Raw genomic sequence first — 15,708 nt, forward strand, 5'->3', positions numbered from 1 at the left:
GAGCAAACAGTTCTTTAGTTCCTTTGCCTTTAATAGGAAGTCCTTGCACTTGGAAGGACCTCTGTATTTCCATGTGTTATTGATCTTCGGGTGCTCTGCATTCTCCATTTCTAGACTCTATTAGTGCATTTCTATCCACACAAAAAGCCACTTACTGACAAGTGAGAAAAGCTTTCATAATATTCCTCAATACCTTCTAGACTATTTTTTTTAGTGCTAAGTTTTGTCAAGGGTGGCTAATGAGGAACTGCCCTTTCTCCCAGATAAGATTATAATGTGGCAAGGCACATAAGCCATGTCTCCATGCAGAAAGTTTCACTCGATAGGCACTCCTTCAAACACTTGAAATGGGGCTGGAGAGATGGCTCATCCATTAACCGTTAAGGCTCATAAACCAAACATATGCAAGATTCTAGTGTTTTCTACAGTCATAGAATAGAAAAGAAACTAAGGTGTTATAGGGTGCCGCTCTTGCCTCCAGGAAGGTAAATGACAACAATTTAATACAAATAGGGGCTGAGGTTGTAGTTCAGTTGGTAGAGTGCTTGCAATATGTGGATAGGCCAGGCGTTCTGTCCTCAGGCCCATCAAACTATCATCTCAGATAGCAAAAAAGGTTCTAATTCAGCCTTGAGTCAGTCTCTCTCTCTCTCTCTCTCTCTCTCTCTCTCTCTCTCTCTCTCTCTCTCTCTCTCTCTCTCTCTCTCTCTCAAACACAAAAGGAAACCACCATACACATAAACAAGAATTTAAAAGTATAGGATGTTCCTTCAGGTATCAAAAGATAGATTCAACATCTTTGTTCAAATACCTCTCTTTGTTCCAAACCTTGCTGTGGCTCAATAATGAAGCAAACAGAATTGTGGCAATACTGAAGAGAAGCAAAATAAAAATTGAGAGTACATAGAAGCCGAGAAAGTTTCAGAGGTGCCGAAGAAGTTTACTTGCAATTTCACAGGACATCAACATAAGCTGAGCCAATCTTCCTGTCCTATTTTGCTTTCTGTTATTGAACTACAACACTGAATAAAATAAACTTGGGAAGGAAAGGCTTTATTTCTACCTTGAAAGTTGTAGTCTATCATTGAGGAAAGTCAAGGCAGGAACCTGGAGGCAGGAAATGAAGCAGAGACCATGGTGCACACCACTCCTTATTCAGTCTGCTTTCTTATAGCATCCAGGGCCACCTGCCCAGGTATGGCACCATCCACAGTGACCTGGGCTCTCCCACATCAATCATCAATCAAAGCAGTGCACCACAGGCCAATGTGATGAAAGAATTTTCTCAATTGAGGTTCCTCTTCCCAGATTAACTCTAGGTTATGTCAAGCTGACAAAACTAACCAGAACCTCCCAACACTACTATAGACGATTGTGTCTGTTCCTTAACCCCACTGTTGCTCATCGTCGTCACCAACTCTCCTTTCCATTTTCAGTGACAACATCCAGTTACTATTCATTTGGTAAGTAGATGTAGTGAGCATCTACTCTTTGCCAGACTCTGAGAATGTAAAGATGACTGAAAGGCTGGAAGATGTGAACTTACAGTCTAGTGAGGGAGGCAAACCCCAAGGACATGTGATCATAGTACATTTGATGAAAACAAGAGTTCACAGTCTTCCCTTACAGGAACTGAGACTGTAGCCGCCTTACAATTCCTACAATTCCCAGTCTCCCCAGCCAAAATTCATCACCATCACAACACTGATCTGGTCACCCTATCCACCACCCCTCCAAAAAATATCTTTCCATGCCTCTACAGAACTTCACATTTACCTCGAAAGCCTGGTATACCAAGTCCCACTGTGTTCAGTCCTCAGCTTGCTTCCCCAACACTTCTCCCCCATTTCCTCCCTAAAGGAACCTTGTTCTCAAACAATATTTTCCCAAAGTACATCTCACATATGTCTGTGCTGGTCTTCCTGCTCCTGTTTTATTTGAAAGGCCTTCTTTGCCTTCCCAGTCTCTGTACACCTTCCCGGGTTGAAGCATCACCACCTCATGATTTTCCTGCCTCTCTTCTGCTCGGCCCAGCAGGAACTGACCTCTGCCTTTATTGGGCTTCTACAGTTCTTCCCTTATATGTGCACTAGCAATGTCCTGGGACCAGACTGATTTTTGTGCATGTCTCATTTGCCCTACTAGAGACTGTGGGTTTCACACACCACTGTATCACAAGGACCTAGCAATTGACTCTATTAGCTGAATGAAAGTCAAATGAGAAACAGAAGGGCATTGTAGACTTGGAAGTACATCATAAAAAGCAAAATACTATTGCTGGTGAGAAAGATAGGATCCACTATTTCCTAAAGTATGCTTATTAGATTGGTCAGTTTTGACCTGAGGGAATAAAGAGGTCTGACTTCTTTGTCCTTACTTTTAAAAATATAAATAATGAATCACGCATTTATTAATCTGAGTATTTTCTTGTAAGCAAAGGTAGGGGAGCTTCCAGTTTCTCTTCAGTGCAGTTTAGAACTGGCTTAAATGCTCCTCCGGGGAAAGATTGCACTATTCTTTATGAGAAAAGATTAGACCAAATATATTTTTAATAATGTATAAATATAACTTGCCCCAACTAAAGTATATCCCCCTCAAGGATAATGAATTCTAGAAGCTGAAGAGATGGCTCAGCGGTTAAGAGCACTGACTGTTCTTCTAGAGTATCCAGGTTCAATTTCCATCACCTATAGGCTCAAAACTGCCTATTACTCCATTTCAAAGGATACCATCTTCTGGCCTCCATGGACACTAGGCATTCAATTGCTGCACAAACATACATACTGGGGAAACATTCATACATTCAATTTTTTAGTTAGCTAGTTAATTAATTTAAAATTTTAAGAAGACAAATTTCTTCACATGCTCTACTCAAACACACAGATGCACATTCACACATAGTGCTAAACTAAAGGGTAAGTGTTCAATACTAGTGTATGCCCTCGATGTACGAACACTGCAGAATCAGTCGAGGAGTAAATAATTTGATGACAAATCTCCTGTTAGCAAACCCACTTCTAATGATTAGGAAGGCAATACTCATTGCCTAATGACACAATTCCCTTGGCAAGATTTTTGTGCCTGGCTAAATGAGTTCTCTATACTGCCTAGAGAAAGAAGGGAGTTGTTCCCATGTTGTGGCCTGAGGGGATCGGTTGAAGCATATTGGCTTGTACTCTCTGCACCAAAGGATGCAAGCTCCAAAGGGAAAAACACAACATGAGAGAATTTTGATTAAACTTGTTTCTTTGACATTCAGCCTGGACGGATGCATTCCCTGGTGATAGGAGTCGGGGAGGAGGGACTCGAGCAAGCCCTGAGAAATCAAAGGCTTTCTTTCTTTCTTGTCCACTTTGAGCAATCTTTCCAAACTTGAGGGAATTACCCACTGATGTTTACATCTGCCTGTAGCTCTTCCTTTGGTAATGACCCCACAGAAGTGAGGTGGGCCTCTCATGTTTTGATCCAGAGCCATATAAATGATGGAGCACATGTGAGACCACACTACAAACACTACCGAGTGTAACTGTTCTGACTGGAACCAACAGACAGTGCCTGTGTATGAGTGTTAAGGGCCAGAGTCCTATGATCGAGCTACATACACTTTGTAATAAGAATCCCTGCCCAGCCACAGAAAGGAAATATGCAAGATGACCTCGTAGCTACTCAGAGACTAAACAAGCTTTGGGAAGCATTACTTTATTCCCTAAAACTTTGCCTCTCCTGTGAGAAAAGGACCAAGCAGCAGCCTCCCACTAAATCTGGCTGAGTAATTCTAGTCTTATCCAGAGCTAGATTCCCTCTCCCAGTGTACTTGGGTAGACTTGGAATGCAGCAGCAGGAACAAAGTATGAAGGACTGTGCTTGTGATGTTGAGAATAAACATTAAAATGCATTTCAGGCAAAAAGGCATATGGCTTAGTATTAAAAGGCATTACACAGATTGGTTAGCAAACCAAATTTACCTGCAAGCCTTCACTAAACTTTAGACTCTTCCATCCATGTGCATAGATGTACCTGAACTTGCTTTTCTCTCACAAATGGGCACAACTACTGAACTCTTTCATATGGAATGTTGCTCTGCAACAAGGAGAGGGCTGGAGTATATAGCTCAGATGTAGAACTCTTGATCCAGGTTCAATTCCAAGTGCAGCAAATAAGATACAACACACGTCTGTGTGACTGGGGAGGGGGAGTTGTCCCCAAAGCAGAAAGTCAGTTTACCACCTGTACCTGCAGCATCTTTGGGCAAATTTCCTGCAGGAATGAAAAGCAGTGGCATTGGTCAAGATATGAGGCAAACCCTTAGAATCCAAGAAAGGAAAGCCAGTGAGGCAGAGTTGCCCACGCTGAATGGGGACCAGGAAGAAACTGCTGCATAACCCAAGTGGCTGGACTAGCACACTCTTTACTGAGGAAAGCTTGCAATAGCTGCCTTCTATCTGTGAGTTGGAAATGTCTCCTATGGGGAGCAGCAGGTTGATTCCTTTTGATGATAAAAGCTGGACATTGTTTCCCTCCTCTGGAAGGACCACCTGGCAGACAAAGGCTAGAGCTGATCCGATACCTGCATCTACATCTACCCTAACATGGCCTTTCTAAGCTGCTTTCTAACTGGAGGCCTGCTGCTTACAGGTGCAGAGCCCCAGAGCAGGCTGCAAGCAAACAGGCTGGGCAAAGGGAGGGTTTTGCCATTAACCACGGGCACAGATAGCAGCACTGTTCATCCTTGACAATGAGTCCTTCACTGCATAGTAACAGCACACCAAGCACTTTGAGTGACGCCCATTTAAAATAAAAAGAGGAAACCCAATTAAACAGCATAACAGTTAGAGTGCCTGTGATGTCAAATGTCCTATTTGACTGATACTCTGCATACACACACACACACACACACACACACACACACACACACACACACACGACAACTGTTTTAACTGATATGTGTGCCCATAGACACAACATGTACCTAGGAAATTGAGCTTGAAAAAGCATTGTGTATAGCCTCAAGTGCAGCTCCATCCTCCAAAACATCCATCTGGCCAAAAGTTGGTCTAGATTTTAAAATTTCAGCAACTACTTAGGGCTGAGGTTCTTAATGCCTGGTAGATTAGGCCTGAACTACTCCTCCCATTTCACAGAACCACAAAAGGAGGGTGTGAGAGAGCTAGACTCACACTGTGTCTTTGCTGCCTCCTGTTCACTTGGGGTTAAAAAAGGAATATAATTATTTAACATTTTAAGAGCAAATAAAAGTGCTTAAATATTTTGCAATTTGCAACTTGAAAAGAAAACAATAATGGGTTTCCAAGTGTGTGTCTTTACTTTTAATGAACTGTTTATTTTTCATGGTTCCGTTGGCAATAAAAGATCAGCTCAACATCAAAAGCCTTCAGGGAGGCAGTTTTCATTTGGATGACAGTGAGATTGCCAATGTTTTTATTTTTTTTAAAGAAAAAGTGAACCCACTAGACTACATTTCCAGATTTAGGTTATTGCATATTATCCCAGGTAATTATTATTTTTTGTGTCTTCCTCATATAGTCAAATTACAAAACATTTATGCACTATACTGCTGAATGATAAAAAGAATTTAAGTGATACCAAGATCGGGGCCTTCAGAATGTTTTAATGAACATGTTTCCATTATCCTCTGTGCTTGTTCATTTTGTTGGAAGAATGATTCATTCATTTCAAATTTGGCAACTTAAACAGTAGCAAATTATAATTTTCCCATCACAATGCAAAGTCAGTTTATTGGCCTGCTTGGGCTTTGAGGGCCCTTTTGTGGCTCCCTTTCCTTTGACAACAGCACCCTCTGCTGGTTTTTATAATTCATCACCGGTAATGGGATCGACCCAAATTGCAAACAGAGGCTTCCCTGCAACATTGCACACAGCAGGACATGATTCATAAATCAGTTTCCCATCCTGGTGATTCATTACCAGATATATTTTTTTCTGTAAAACATCACAGCTCAAGAAAGTCATCAGGAATTCAGAAGCTTCAAAAACTACTTTCTTTTGATTAATCATCTCTCTGACCTTTTTCTTCTTATTGAACAAGGTTAATAATATTTGTTATCACTCAAAGTAAAACTGCATCAGCTTCCCGGTTATTTTTAGTTTGCAGAGGTCAGTTATCACATCCAAAAGGCGTCAGAGTTGATATTTGCTTTGTTCCTTAGGTATGACCCTGAGGGACATCTGACCAATGCAACGTTTCCTACCGGAGAGGTCAGCAGCTTCCATAGTGACCTGGAGAAGCTGACAAAAGTGGAGCTAGACACTTCCAACCGTGAAAATGTCCTCATGTCAACCAACCTGACAGCAACTAGTACTATATACATTTTAAAACAAGGTAAATGATCTTCACAATTCACACTGCTTTAGCATCTCTGGTCAAACCTGGGCTCTCTATTAAGGCACCGACTTCTCTTCTGATTGAGAAAACGGGCTCTCTCTCTCTTAGTTTCCAGCTGAAACACAGACAAATTCAGACTTTTTCACAACTTCACATATCCACTCCGGGCCACAATCTCTGTGGGAGTAATGAGGTTAAACCCTGCCAAGTCTGATCTCGCATCAAGTCATTTCCCAACACTCAGCCATTTGGAAAGCTCTTTTAGGGTTTCCTACATTCGAGGACAATAATGGAGGCTGTGCCCCATCTGAGCTTAGCATTCTAGATCAGATCTGACATGGATGAGTAAAATGGACAAATTAGGCAATGCACCAGGCAAGAATACAAGTGGTATGAGAGAATTAAAAACCCATTTACACAAAGAGAGCTGAGTAGAAAGAATTGAAGAAAAATATACGGCATAGAAGGAATGCGTTAGGAGCTATAGGGGAAGTGGACAAAGAAATAGTTTTCACTGTCCAGTCATTAGGACTCATTCTGTGGCTAGGATGTAGAGCAACTCACTCCAAAACGAACACCACCAGCTTTTATCTATCACCACCTTGTGGGCTACAATGGCTATGACACCATCCCCAAGTCACAGGATGCGTTTTCTGTCCTCTACTCATTCTAGCTCCCAGAATTCCAAACTAAGATAACAAATTCAATGAGTCAGAGAGGGAGTCCGTGAGGGAAGGCTTTTAAAAGAAAACAAACAACAGCAAAGAGACCAGATTGCAGTGTGAGGCCACAGGCTTTTCTCCTGTTCACAAGCTATTCCCCAACTGTGAAAGCAACAAGACCCAAATGGATAGAGAATGTCTCTATCAGCTCAGCCTTCCCAAATGTGTCTCCTGAGGCTTAACTTCTCCTCTTCTTCTCCATCTCCACCTCTCCTCCTCTTCCTCTTCCCCTTCTTCCTCCCTACCCCTCTCTCCTTTGCTTATCTGCCTACAGAAAATACTCAAAGTACCTATCGGGTGAGTCCAGACGGTTCACTACGTGTCACCTTTGCCAGTGGGATGGAGATCAGCCTCAGCTCAGAGCCCCACATCCTGGCAGGGGCTGTCAACCCCACTCTGGGCAAATGCAACATTTCATTGCCTGGAGAGCACAATGCAAACCTCATTGAGTGGAGACAGAGGAAGGAGCAAAACAAAGGCAACGTTTCCGCTTTTGAGAGAAGATTGAGGGTAAGGTCTTCCTGTTTTAACAAAGGACAAAAAAAAGTTCACGGGCTCCCTTGGCAAGTGAGGAGCCTTTGTAAACTGGTCTCACTTCTCCACAGCTTTTCTAGGTGACTGACTAGCTTATATGATATACTAATTCAAGAGAGTGCTAATGGCTGATAATGGTTCAGTATCCTTAAATGTGCATTCTAATGGGAGCTTTCTTTGTCATTAGCCAGCTAAAGTGCTCTAATCATAGCAATTTCAGGCACCAAGAAAGTCGGGCTAGAGAAATATGTTTAGTCAAGGAGCCCTTCAGTACCCATCCTAGCCTGCCCTGGAGATGCTTATTAGACTCCCCAGGTTGACACAGGTTCCCACTTTGGGGTGGAGAGAAAAGGCTGTAAGACATAAGGCACCATTTAGAGGAAGGCAAGAGAGGAGGGCAAAGTCAGTGAGTTATCCCATTGCCGTAAATACACCTTAAAGCCATAGGAGCAAAGAATCAGAAGTGAGACTGGATGGAGTACTGAGACAATCCAAACACAGTTCCCAATAGTTAAGTAGAGATCTCTTACAAAAGCACTCACTGCGCTGCAGTGCAGGAAGCCTGCAAACACCAGAGAACCCTCTCTCCCTACCCTTTCTTGAACATTAACCAACATTATGACGACATGGCCAGATTTCCAAATATAATAGCCTTCTGTGTCAGCATCAGAGCAACTGCCAGTCTGCAGGAAGTATTCATTATTGATGCCCGGCCTCTGAGCACCTGCATCCCACCCAGGATGCAAAGAATGCTTGTATTTTTTCCACTCACTGTAAAAGAACTACTGTAAATTGAATGCTGTAGAAATACAACCACCAACCAACCATAAGGCTGCAGAGAAAAGCAGTCCAACCAACCAGTCATATGTCTTGATGCAGAAAAGTTCATCTACAAGTGTGCTTATTTTTTAGACAGCTCTATTGATGGCACATAGAATCAGTCTTCAATGGGTGGTTTTTTTAATAACAGCTACTGAAGTTGTCTAGTTGAACAAGTCAATTTGTATGTTTCAGCTCTATTGATCAGACCGTAATAGAACATTGACCAGATAGGCCCCTGATTTGAGACGTGAATTCCGGTCAAATATGCAAAGCTCTAGATGTGTATAGAAATCAGCATTTATGTCTGAGTTCTTCAAAAAATGGGGGCTACTGCATAGGAATTTGAATGTGAAAGTCAGGTGGTCTGACTTTGACATCTAGTTTTATATCTTGCCTTAAAATGCTATTTTGTTGTTGAGTGGTTGAGGTTTGGTTTTGGTTTTGTTCCTGTTTTTGTTTTTGAGACAGGGTCCCTTTCTGTATGCCAGGCAGGACTCAAACTCATGACTCCCCTGCTGAAACCTGAGTACTAGGATTAAAGGCAGTTCTGTGAAATGAAAATGAAAATATAATGCTATGAGGCAGAAAAGGATTCTCTACAAATGACTTATCATCCTAATAGTTGATCATAGAAAAATAGATTTTTAACTCCTCCCCTAACTTATGGGCTCAATAAAATATAATGAACCACATCAGATAGAGTGTAACTTTGGGGTTATCTTTAGGATAACCCAGTCTCTACTATGTAACCCTGGGATTTTCTAGAATGACTCGTTCTGTGTTTTCCTCTCCAGACTCAGATAATAAAAGTAAATTATCAACCATAATTTGTACCTTATATCCCCAAATTTGCTTACTTTTGAAAAGCTAATACCCATAAAAACACTTAGGAGCCCATTAGTACTGAGAACTAAAGGGTTTAAGAAATTCTAATTATTAGTTGACCCACATTCCATCCTGCAGTAGAGTTAAACTGTTTTGAAGACTGGATTGTGAGTGCAGCAGACTCTAGGCCCTTCCTTCTATGTAACTTCTAATGTACTCCCTGGGGTCTTGGAAATGAAGGCTTGGGCCCTTGTTGGCTAGGTGCTATGGCTGCAGGTCCTTAGAACTCTAATAACAGCCTTTTACATAGATTTAATGCCTCAGGGTTAACAAAATGCTTTCACAGCCAGAATTCTATTTGATCACCACAGCCATCAATTGTTGTTATTCCCAATTTACAGACAAAGACACCAAGGCTCAGAGAGGTCAAGTGATTTGCCCAAAGTCAAACAGCCATTAACGCTCAGTGCCAGAGCTGAAATGCAGGTATTCCCCTTGTTTGGCACTATTTCCACTGCATCACACTGTGCTGCCTTGTTCCTTAAAATAATTAATCTATAAATCATTGCCCCACTCAGTACAGCCACCTTGGCAGAGCCTAACTCCTCATTTCAATGCTGACAAAAAGAGACAAATAATGGACTCTAATGTACTGGCAAGTGTGGGTGGTTCAGGACAACTGGCTTGCCTCCAGGCAAAGAAAGCATGAAGGAGATAAAAGAAGGGAGGCTGTTTACCTGGTCAGTCCTTCCCTGCCCTCCCCAGTCACAGGATTTGGTACATTGCTGCCTCGGTTTCCCCAGGCCAGGCATGGAGTGGAATGCCTAATGGGGTGAATGGATCCCCAAAAGATGGGGGTAGATGTAAAATACGCAAAGAAATCGTTCTTTGCCCACTGATATTCTTGGTTCCCAGGTGATAGCTCTTCACTTGTGGTAGGTTTTCAAGGGGCCAGCGGATGACACATGTTCTTGTTCTGACTAAATATGCAATGACCCATTTGCAAGTATCCCTGCGAAGAGCGGGGGGGTCCCTGATACTCTCCAGTATGGAGGTGCTTCTCCTGCTGAAGCCGCTGCTCCAGAGCACAGGCAGGCAGAGGTGAACGCTGCACTTCACGGAGTTACAGGACACAGAACCCCTTGCCATGCTGCGCGCAATGGGACACCTCTGAAAAGCCACTCTCATGATTTGTAAATGTGCTTGGGCAGCAGGTCATAAAACACTAATTCTCCAGGCACAAAGCGACAGCTTCATTTAAAGGGCCATTTGGTAAGATAACGGACATCACATGTTCTAAAATCTACCTACCATATCCCCAAGAGGTTCTTGTGGGAAAGAAAATGAGAAACATACCTTTTTTAAAAAAATTAAAAATAAAAGGAAGAATTATTTTCCTCCAATGATCACTAGGGATTTTTTTACCCCATGCACACAAAGTCAAGGTGTTGGGAAACAAGATATCATGTGCAACCTACACAGGCCAGGGATCTGTTAGCTCTGCCATCCTTCACAGGCACCATTATGTGAAATAAATCACATTAATATCCTGAAATTTCATTTATTTAAAAAAAATCTATTTCCCCTAACTTGACTTACGTCTGAATCATCTTCCTCGTAAAGTACTTGTGCATCCAACCCATGTATCTTCTCATCTGCCATATCAATCTGTCCCCATAAATACATTTCCCTGGACAATAGAGGAATTAGAGTACAGATAACAATAGAGGCAATTGTCAAAGAATTGGACATTCACCAAAAGCAAACTGCTTTAGGAGCTACAACCAGATTGCACCTTGCTGTGTCTGTGGATAATCATGTCATATGAGACTTATCTTAGTATTGAATTCCAGAGTTCTTTATAAGATTTCATAGAGTGAGCAGCAAAATCCTGGAACCACAGCCTGCTTTATTTTCTTTAGAAAAATAAATAATGGAAAAAAAGCATTTAAAACCAAACTCAGAAAATCAAATAGAGTGATTATATACTGACAAGCAAAAATAAGCAAAGACTTAAACCCTCACCGGTGATTTCCCTCTATTTAAAGATGACTGAAAAGGGCATAGGTTGTGTGTGTGCGTGCGTGTGTGTGTGTGTGTGTGTGTGTGTGTGTGAGAGAGAGAGAGAGAGAGAGAGAGAGAGAGAGAGAGAGAGAGAGAGAGAGAGAGAGACAGAGACAGAGACAGAGACAGAGACAGAGAGGGAGAGAGAGAGGAGAGAGTGTGTGTGCGCGTACATACATGTGTGTGTGTGTGTGTGTGTGTATGTGTGTGTGTGTGTGTGTGTGTACTTGTGCATGTGGAGACCAGAGATCAAAATGATTTATTCTCAGAAGTCAACTACCTTGGTTTTTTTGAGACAGTCTCTCACTGAGACCCAAATCTCTCCAATTTGGCTAGACTTGCTAGATAGCCAGCAGAAAGGAACTTCTCGTCTCCAATTGCCCAACTCTAAGATTGTTAAATGCACACACTGTGCCTGGCTTTCCTTACATGGATACTAGGGGTCAAACTCCTTTCCTCATGCATGTACAGCTGTAATTTACTATCTTCTAGCCTCCAGAGTATGATTTTTAAATGCAACATGTGAATATTCATATGTACTCTGACATGTTTAAGAAAACGCTTGCTAAAACAGAGGGTCTGAAGTTGGCAAAGAGTAGAGAATTGGAGAACATGGCAGATGTGCAGTAGAATCCACTTCTATGTTCTCATTTCTCACCATTTCAGCTTCATTCTTATCAGGTTTGGGGGAGAGATTCATTTTGTGAGAAGTTATGTACAGAGAAAAGAGATATATTAACCCACCTTTAAAAAGCATCTACTCTTCAGTGTTTCTGCTCCTTAAGCCCAAAGGGTAATCTGAAGGCAAAAAATTTCAGGCACCAAGACTGATGGATGGTGCTGTGTTTTGGAATGAAGGTTTCCTTGGAGTCTTCATATCACAAAAATTACTGTTTCTTGGGCTTGAAAGAGCCTTACTAAAATAATTAGGATTAAAATAGTTCAGATGGAATTATTATTACACATATGACTCACCTGTGCATAAGCATTAATGAATGCTATAACTTTTAAAATATGTGTTACAAGACTACACAAACAAAATAATCAGTAGGAAAATACTTAAGTAAGAACAAGTTAATATAGAGTAAAAGGTGTCCAGATTAAATGGTATGACCAAGTTCAGGTGAGAAGAATAGACTGTGAGAAAAAATTGGCATGCCATGATTTAAAACATATGCACTGCACAGTCCATATTAGTAAGAGTAATATTGCTGTAAACCATAATGACAACAGCATTAGAGGAGGCCTCACTAGGTGTATCACCATATATTAACTTATTCACCATCTATAGCATCTCATCCTCATTTTACAGGTAAAAAGCAGAGATTGCATAATTACTATGTGGTGATATCAGGATTTGAACCCAAGAAGGCTGGCTCAATAAATCTGTGCATCTCCTAAAATGAACTCTTCTAGCACTAAGATTTTGTGGAATGTCAGTATAAAGAGTATCTTAGGAACAAAATTGAGAAAAGAAATGGGGGATTGTAAATGGCTATCCCAGGCTAATAGTAACTCTGAAAACACGCTGTTTCTTTTATAGGCAACCCTAAAATAAAAGCAGACCTGAATAACCTTTTGATTGCTAAACTGGAGATATCAGTAAAACATAAAAACTATTGAATTAATGTACTGATTGATCTTTAAAAGTCCTGTACTAATTATCTTAAAACTAGTGGGAGTAGAAGAGCAAGGGCTACTTTAAAATCAGCTATGATCTTTCTGCCCATTCCTGTGGCTTCATAAAAATGCAATGTGGTACAGCTTCCAAACTTTGATGCCGTTTGGTCTGTCTTTTAGTCACCTTCTGTCTTCAGCAAAATGTAACAGGTAATTAGGTTATATTATGACCTGGAATACTAGGTGGTCTCCTTGGCAGTTTTATCCTCCTTATAGAGGAAAGAAAAATAAACTGACATGATTGTAGCTCTATTGTGTGTGTATGTGTGTGTGTGTGTGTGTGAGAGAGAGAGAGAGAGAGAGAGAGAGAGAGAGAGAGACAGACAGACAGACAGACAGACAGACAGACAGACAGAGACAGAAAGAGACACAGACACAGAGAGAGACAGAGAGACAGAGCGAAGGGAAGGGGGAGAGAGAGAAGGAGGAGAGAAAGAGTCCTTATGTGTGTCCTTGTGTGGGTGCAGCTGCCATGTGTCATCAGTTCAAACCTAGAGAATTTTCTTTGGTGTAGAGCACAGCTATTAAACACCTCTAGTTGGCTATTAATCAATCTAATATAGCATTAACCTACTATCTGAATCCATTACATATGAAGTCTTGAAAGAAGTTTTCTCTTAGCTAATTAAAACACAAACTCTTAAGAAAAAGCTGGAAGTAGAGACAGAAGATAGTTGCCTCTGGAGGCCCCTCCTGCCACCATCCACACATCCATACGCTTCTTAGGCACTTTCAGTTCTGCTGGCAATACCATGCATGGCTCACCAGAGTGCATTCTCCCTTCTTTCCTTTCTGTTTCAACTGTAAACAAAAACCAATTCCCTCTCCTTAGTATATTGGGAAAAGAAAGCCCTAATAGAAAGCAGAGGACCCATGCAACAATGCACATCTTCCTCTATTTAAAAACTGAGCATGTCCATCTTTCTTGCCACAAAATACTGTCTAACAGCTGCCAAATTCAAAGGTCCCATTCATTGTACCACTGTCCAAAGGTGACCTTTATAACTTGGGACTACTTGCTCTCTCTTTTCCAGGAGAAAGATCACTATAGATTGTTTGGAAATACAATAGAACTAAGGATTGTTGGTCCACGCTTGGATCAGAACTGTTGTCTTAGAGAACAGCAAGCATGTGTATGAATATGGATTTTTCCAGCCTTACCCTTGACTTGAGCAGATTTCTTATGTGTGGTTTCCACAAAGAATGAATAGGGGGAACCTATAGGACCTTTTATTCTTTAATCCCTTTCATTCCTTGCTGAATTTTATTTTAACTTCCAAGCTCACCTTTGGAACTAGTGTTTCAGGAGCATCGGAATAGCAGCATTGGAATATCGGGGTACATTATTCTGAAACACAGAAGCATTGCTGCAGAAGTCCCAACAGACAGAGAAATGACATTAGATAGAGTCCCCCACTGATGATTTCATAGTGGATTTTCAACACTGATCATTGCTCGTGGCATCGTAATGACTTTATTAAGAAGTGTGTTCTTGAGTAGTAAACATCTCTCAGACAAATAAAACCACAAATTTAGTTGAACTGAAAACTGCTTGCTACTTTGGCTCTTTAACGATGATTATATCATAAATTGTAATAGTTATGACTATCTCTTGGAGTACAAGGGTATTTTGCAGCTGTTATAAATAAACAATATTACAGTTGGAGATATGTGACTATAAAACCACAGGAAAAGTAGTTGAAGAAAGAACACCTGGTTTCCAATAAGCTTCCAAGCCCCAGGTATCACAAGACAGGAAATATGTGCTTTTTGAACACCTTTTCTAGTGACCACAGCAGACTAGTGTATGTTTCTGCAATACAACAGTATACATATTTGCTGCAGACAGTTTTTAAAAACTCATAAGTCCAATATCTGCTCCTATGGTAGCTGAATTAAACCTACCCTCTGAAAGCAAGAGCACTTTTACAAATTAATTTGAGTAATCACTGATCCTCTGGATAGAATTTGTGACATGGAAAATTTGGGTCCCTTTTTGCAGAAGTCTGAAATTAAGGGAAAATAACATTAGCCTTGACTGAGTGATGAAACTGAGTCCAAAGCATATTTTAAAGACCAACTTCCACTTTCATATAGAAAAAAAAGGGCAAATATCATCAACAGGCAATTTGTGGAAGATACACATGTAGCCAATAATTTTTTAAAAAACAGATTCAAACACATGTTCATTATCAATCGAATAAATGTGAATTTCACAGCAAAGTACCATTTTCTCATTTTCATCTTCAGAAAACTTTACTACCAATGTTACTAAGGATAAGATGAGGTGGACTCTTCCACTGTTAAGTGGGATAAGAATTTTGTGAAATCTTGTGCACAATCTTGTGCAGTAATCTCTCAGATCACATCTGGAGCCTTTTAATCTTTGTCATTTAATACAACATTTTTATTAAGATCTATGTTGTAGAAATATTTATTTACAAAAAAGTTCACCAAATCATAATATGCAAAAGGAAATGAGAACAAGAATGCTAACTTCCAACTGTGGGAGAATGAATACACTGATATTTATCATGTAATAAAATGTTATGCAACCATTAATAGCCATATATCAAGAATACATATTAATGTGGGGATGGTGGCAATAAGACATCGGCTGGAAAAGGAGGACAAGGCTAAGAGCCATCCTATTTTTATGTGTTTAAATGTATGGAAAAATTACGCTCCCAGAGTAAGA

The 15,708-nt window shown here is 40.8% G+C and overlaps 1 protein-coding gene across 4 annotated transcripts in view; it reads left to right on the top strand.

Moving 5' to 3' along the window:
• TENM1 (teneurin transmembrane protein 1) overlaps positions 1–15,708 on the top strand; it is an 839,058-nt gene that overhangs the window by 805,350 nt on the left and 18,000 nt on the right. For all 4 annotated transcript variants that reach the window (XM_084789577.1, XM_084789578.1, XM_084789576.1 and 1 more), the window contains 2 exons: positions 6,188–6,360; positions 7,360–7,595. In XM_084789577.1, the coding sequence (XP_084645703.1) occupies positions 6,188–6,360; positions 7,360–7,595 (409 nt within the window). The remainder of the gene's footprint in view (positions 1–6,187; positions 6,361–7,359; positions 7,596–15,708) is intronic.

Source organism: Acomys minous, assembly GCF_964271855.1.
Source record: "Acomys minous genome assembly, chromosome: 7".
NCBI classification, from domain to species: Eukaryota; Metazoa; Chordata; class Mammalia; order Rodentia; family Muridae; genus Acomys; species Acomys minous.